Here is a 6,883-nt window from a genome sequence, read left to right on the forward strand (position 1 = left end):
TAGTTACTAGGAGGCGTCCCCTAAGGGTTTGGTTTACGATGTACACCACTCTCTACATTGCACATTTGAAAATAGAAGTGAGTTTGAAAGTGTTTTAAAATGACCGGCTCTATCTGAATCATGCAACTTAATTTTTTTTTTTATTATTCTTTATTTAACATCCATTTGTGTTTATACATAGAGGTAAATGCAACAATACAAATCATGATTTTTGTATATAATATTACAATTATATCATTTAAAAATAACATTTAAGGTAATAATCATCCGATTACAAATTAAACCAACAATTGAACATCTTAACCTTCTATTTCAATAAGTAATCAGTCAAAGAATACATTGTCAAGGCTAAGAACTAATCATTTTTAAATCTAAATGAAATACGACAAAGTACAAATCATGACTTTTAAAGGCGATATTATTATTATATCATAAAAAAAAAGATGACATTTTAAGGCCATAATCGTCTGTTGCAAAATGAACCAAAATTGTATATCTTAGCCTTTTATCTCAATAAGTAATCCGTCAAAAATACATTGGGGCCCATTAATCAAGCTCCGAACGGAGTTTGTGGGCCCGTGCCTCTGGCGAGTCTAAAGACCGCTGCTCCATAATCCTGTCCGCCTGATCTAAGCAGACGGACAGGGATCGTCGGAATTCAACCCAATCGAGTACGATCAGGTTGATTGACACCCCCCTGCTGGCGTCTGATTGGCCATGAGTCTGCAGGGGGCGGCGTTGCACCAGCAGCTCTTGTGAGCTACTGGTGCAATGCTGAGTACGGAGAGCGTATTGCTCTCCGCATTCAGCGAGGTCTTGCGGACCTGATTCGCAGTGTCGGATCAGGTCCGCAAGCCCTTTGATAAATAGGCCCCATTGTTAAGGCCAAAAATGGATAATTTTTTTAAACTCTAAATACAATCAAAGAATAAATACAACAATCAAAAGGAGGGAAAAAGAGAGGGGAAGACAAAATTAATTTGTTATCTGTATGGATTAGTGGATCTTGTTGTTCGACTGCCATTTGATATAGCATAGGCCGCAATTGTCGCAATTGTTGGAGCTTTATGGTCTTTCCAAGATCTTAAGATCATTTGTCTTGCGACTAAAATTGCTAAGTTAATTACCTGTTTGTAATTGAGGGCTGCGTGGTATCGCAAGGAAAAACACTAATTGAATATCCAAATTGATTTTGATAGGAAGAAATCTATTTAGCCAAAATGTTACTTGTAACCAAAGTTTCAGAATTTTGGGACAAAAAAAGGCACGTAAGAGATCGGCAGCTGGTCTGCTACACCTAGAGCAGACATTGTTGCCCGATGGATACCATTTAGCCATCTTCTTTGGAGTAATGTATGATCTATTTAATATTCTAATGTGTGCTTCTATAAAGGAAATTCCTTTTGTAAATTTGGTTACATTTTGAAAGCTTTCACTGAAACAATTAGAATTTAAATTAGGAATATCGGTAGGCCATTGATAAAATAGATCTATCATTTTAACTCTTGCCTCCTGTAAGATAAGGAGATTATATATAAATGAGATAGAATGTGAGCCTGCTCTAAAACGGTTCATGGCAGAACCTAAGTTTCCAAGCGACCAAGGAATACAATCTAAAAGTCTATTTGAAGTAATATAGTGTCAAACCTGTAGGTATGCAAAAAAGTATTTATGCTAATTGAACGCCTAGCTGCTGCCATCAGAGAAGATAAGGAAATTGTAGGAATCACACTACATGGTACGACTCACAAGGTGGCTTTATTTGCTGATGACACCACAATCTTCACCTCCCGACCCCCAAACTATCCCCAAACTATCCCTTCTAGAGACCTTTAGTACCCATTCATATTATAAGCTGAACAACAATAAATCCGTAATATATATGCATGGTTTCCTTGAAGACATCTCCAAATGCCTACATAGTGACACAAATTTATAGTTAATAATTCCTATATTTCCCACTTAGGAGTTAAAATATCTAATGCACTCCCCCAAATGATAGATAATTACAAACCCCTACTCTCGGAACTCCGGTCCTTAAGTCGGAAGTGGAACTTCAAAACTATCTCATGGCTAGGTCGTATTGCTTCCCTAAAAATGAGCTACCTCCCCAAATTAACATATGTCTTTAAATGTCTGCCTATTAGGGTCCCTCAGTCCCTCCTTTTACAGCTTCAGAGTGCATGTACCAAATATATTTGGCAAGGCAAACCCCCTCGTATAGCCCATAAACACCTGCAGTATCCTAGAATGCATGGGGGGTGGCTTCCCCGTCCATATCTAGATACTTTGAGGCGCCAATGCTCACACACATATCTCAGTGGGGCGTAAATGACTTAGATAGTGAATTGAGGAGCATTGAACAAGCCTCTCTACCATATGACCTATCCCTGAGGGACTTAATATGGACACCTCCACACTGCAGGAGACTCCTTAGGGTGATGAACCCAGTAATCCGAGAATGCCTAGCAGCTTGGGAACAATTACGACACTATAAGTAGGTGGCCCCCCACCCAACCCCCAATAACCACTATTGTTGGCCTCCTAATGGGCCTACCAGACTTACACCCAGTATCTTGGGCTAAGCTGGGTATCTTAAAAGTAGCGGACTTATGGTCCACGACCCCCCAAGGTGCCTATGTGAAACTCACTCAAATCAAAAGCCCCCTACCCGTCCCACCATACATGACATTCGAACATACTAGGGTAATCAGCTTGTTGTCTTGATGGGGTTTTAAGCCCTCTTCTTCATGCCAGTTAACAATATGGGAAGCCAGGTGGCAGCAGGGGCTTCGATTAGGCAAACCGCTGTCCCTACACTACACTCTGATGGAAGGCATGACCCCAGTAGATAAAGCCCCACCATCCTTAAATGGGAGCAAAAGTTAGACGTGTCAGTTGCCACTAAGGGATGGCACTGTACATTCTTGTTCACTAAAAAAGCATTGCATTGTGTCACAATATATACGAAACCTGCATCACCAACTCCTCATGCACTGGTACTATGTTCCAGGAAGGTTAGCCACACTTTTCCCCATGACTTCCCCGACCTGTTGTAAGGACTGCGCACACATTGGAGACATGACCCATATCTGGTGGAGTTGTCCCAATCTTAAACTACTCTGGAAGAAGTGCTTTACCACACTTACGAACATGGGAATCACCCTCCCCAGGACCCCAGAGGTGGCCCTCTTTCACTTAGGAACATGTAAATTGCCCAGACACTATGGTATATTTTGTATATACCTATTCTCAACCGGTAAACTCTCTATAGCCAGAGCTTGGAAAAGAACAAGCCCCCCTACATGGTCGGACATTGTTTCCTTAATGGCGTATACTTATTCGATGGAAAAAAAACATATATTACTCTATGGGAAAATCCAACTTTTTTGAATTAATTTGGTCAGATTGGAAATGTCGTGTTAATACCCTTTGGCTCCCTATTTTAGCTGAGGGTCAATTAACTGAGAAATAAACTTAAGCCCCTTTTGTGACCATTTTTTAAAAGCAAAGGATTTGAGAGCAATGTTGAATTGTGGGTTGCGCATTATTGGAAGATATGATGATATGCCTTTATCGACTTCCAGGAACTTACAGACCTTGTTCCATGCTGTGAGTATATTAATTATTGTATAATTTGGTATTCTCTTTTTCTTGGGTGCCTCTAAATTTATGTGCAAAAGAGCCTTTAGGGAATATGGAAAGACCAAAGCTTCTTTGACTGCCAAATTGATAATAAAGTCTGTATCAGAAAGCCAGTCTAGAGCTAACTTACTTAGAGTTGCCCAATTGTAAAGTTTAATGTTAAGGAGGGCAAAGCCTCCATCTTTCCTGGAATGTGATAATTTATTAATAGATATACTAGGTTTCCTCTTGCTCCAGAGAAATTGTGAGCAATTGGAATTAAATCTCTTAATATCTTGGGCCTTCAATAGTATAGGGACGTTTTGAAGAACAAAGAATAACTTATGGGGGTAGAATCATTTTAATAAGGGCTATTCTGGCCAAGAGAGCTAGTTGGATTCTAGTCCAATTCTGTAAAAGAAGAAAACATTTTTGACATAAAGAGGAAAAATGTAACTCATACCAGTCATTGGGATTTTTGGAAAGAAAAATCCCTAGTCTCCATATGTCTCTGAGTTTTAAACTTTTAGCAAAATTAGAGACCAATTTGGCCTTTCTGAAATATCTCTGTCTATTTAAAGTACTTAGTTGGTCTAAATATGGGTTAAGCACACAGTTAAAGTCTCCTCCCAAAATTAGTTTTGAGTCTGAGAAATCTAATAATCTGGCAAACAGTTTTTTTCCCAGAAAATGGGTTGGTATTCATTAGGAGGATATAAATTGCATAAAGTAAAATAGGATCCCTGAAATTCTACTTTTAAAATTAGAAATCTACCTTCAGGATCTTGAATCTGATCAACTATTTTAAAATCCAAATTTGTATTAAATAAACAGGCCACCCCTCTCTTCCTCCTCACCGCCGGGGTTGATACCACTTCACCTATCCATTCCATCCGTAATTTATCTGCTTCCACGCTATTTAAATGAGTTTCTTGTAGAAGTACAACATCTGGGGTGAATATCTTGAGATCATTTTCTTGAGATGATTCTTTTTCGCTTGATTGGGGATGAAATCCCACTCACATTCCATGAAAGGAACTTAAATAAGTTCTTCATGATAATTTAGAAAATAAGTGCATAGATTGAAACTCTGGGAGAGGCAGGGAGAGAGAAAAAAGAAAAAGGGAAAAAGGAAACACATCAACATACGATCCAGCAAGTAGTATAAATAAAAACTTAACTCTTTAAACCTTAGAACTGTCAATAAAGTGTTTAACTTTCTCTTCACTGTCTAAAATGACTGTTTTTGAATTATGAGTGACTTTTAATTTAGCCGGGTAGATCATGGTAGCCTTATATCCTAGTTCGATTAACTGCGAGCAGAGAGGGGCAAATATTCGTCTTTTATTACACGTTTCGCTGGAAAAGTCCTGGAAAAACAGGACACGGCTATGTTCGAAGTCAAACGGTATATGTTGGTGATATAGCGCTAACAATTTCTGTTTGTCATGAAATTTAAGGTACTTTACCATAATTGGTCTTTTTAGTATGGTTTGGTTATTTTTGATGATGGGGGGCCTAATCTGTGAACTCTTTCTATAATACATGGGAGAGCTTCCTCAGTTACTCCCAGAGCTTGGGGCAAACAAACTGAGACCAGATACATAAGATCTGTAAACTCAGTTGTTTCTGGGATCCCTACTATTTTGTGGTTGTTTCTTCGTGATCTATCCTCCAATTCATTTAAGTGAAACTGCAATATTTGGATTGTTTTAGTTTGTTGGTCAATGGAGCCTTGTTGAGAGTGTTGTAGCTTATCTATGCCTCCAATTCTACTTTCAATATCTGTTAACCTATTTGAAAATTGTCTAATTTCCTTTGTGAGGGAAGAAAGGTCTTTTTTACCCCTTCGAACTGGGGGGAGAAAATATCAGAGATTTGTTTAACAAGAGAATCAGAATCAATCACTGTAGTGCTACCATCAGTATTTAGCTCAGTGCTACCATGAGGTCTATCTTCAGTATTTAGCTCAGTGCTACCATGAGGTCTATCTTCAGTATTTAGCTCAGTGCTACCATGAGGTCTATCTTCAGTATTTAGCTCAGTGCTACCATGAGGTCTATCTTCAGTATTTAGCTCAGTGCTACCATGAGGTCTATCTTCAGTATTTAGCTCAGTGCTACCATGAGGTCTATCTTCAGTATTTAGCTCAGTGCTACCATGAGGTCTATCTTCAGTATTTAGCTCAGTGCTACCATGAGGTCTATCTTCAGTATTTAGCTCAGTGCTACCATGAGGTCTATCTTCAGTATTTAGCTCAGTGCTACCATGAGGTCTATCTTCAGTATTTAGCTCAGTGCTACCATGAGGTCTATCTTCAGTATTTAGCTCAGTGCTACCATGAGGTCTATCTTCAGTATTTAGCTCAGTGCTACCATGAGGTCTATCTTCAGTATTTAGCTCAGTGCTACCATGAGGTCTATCTTCAGTATTTAGCTCAGTGCTACCAAAGCTATTTCTCATCTTCTTATCTCTAGGTTTTGGAGGCATATTGGGCAGGGCAGCTTTATTGGTCACTAAGAATGTATCCATCAACCACAAGCCTATGGAGTATCAGGGATAATATGTGGGGGGGGGAAATAAAAAGGTGGAAAAGGGATTGGGTGAAAGTGTAAAAAGTGTTGTGGGTTTACAAAAGGATGTGAAAAAAAAATCGGAGAAAAATATGAAGTTGAGGTGGTCACTGGCCCAGCGCTTAAATGGACAGGAAACCCCAACATATTCTTTCATGATTTGGATAGAAGATACAATTTTAAACAACTTTCCAATTTACTTCTATTATCAAATTTGCTTCATTCTCTTGTTATCCTTTGCTGAAGGAACAGCATTGCACTACTGGCAGATAGCTGAACATATCTATTTAGCCAATCACAAGAGACAAATGTGTGCAGGCACCAATCAGCAGCTAGCTCCCACTAGTGTAGGATATGTGCATATTCTTTTCCAACAAGGGATACCAAGAGAACAAAGCACATTTGAAAATAGAAGTTAATTTGAAAATGTTTTAAAATGACCGGCTCTATCTGAATCATGCAACTTAATTTTGTACTTTCCTATCCCTTTAAAATATCCATTGATTGCAAATAAATACATATTATACTCTGATTACGTTATATTCACAAATAGTCCTGCTCAGAATAATAATACAATTGCACTATATACATATAGTGGTATAAATAAACACAGAGATATGAAAGACAACATTGTTTAGAAAAAAAAAAGGAACTTAGGGATATGTAAATATGTTTGCAAAAGATTT

General features: G+C 38.4%; 1 protein-coding gene across 1 annotated transcript; it reads right to left on the reverse strand.

Moving 5' to 3' along the window:
* Positions 1 to 5,412: 5,412 nt before the first annotated feature.
* LOC128651711 (serine-rich 25 kDa antigen protein-like) lies at positions 5,413 to 6,114 on the reverse strand. The gene has a single exon (XM_053704700.1). It carries the CDS (start codon positions 6,112 to 6,114, stop codon positions 5,413 to 5,415), a length of 702 nt encoding a protein of 233 aa, XP_053560675.1.
* Positions 6,115 to 6,883: the final 769 nt, after the last annotated feature.

The sequence above is a fragment of the Bombina bombina genome, chromosome 1 (genome assembly GCF_027579735.1).
Source record: "Bombina bombina isolate aBomBom1 chromosome 1, aBomBom1.pri, whole genome shotgun sequence".
NCBI classification, from domain to species: domain Eukaryota; kingdom Metazoa; phylum Chordata; class Amphibia; order Anura; family Bombinatoridae; genus Bombina; species Bombina bombina.

What these genes read in the sequence shown, in the direction of transcription:
- LOC128651711 (XM_053704700.1), bottom strand. Translation starts at nt 6,114, where the DNA reads ATGCCTCCAAAACCTAGAGATAAGAAGATGAGAAATAGCTTTGGTAGC.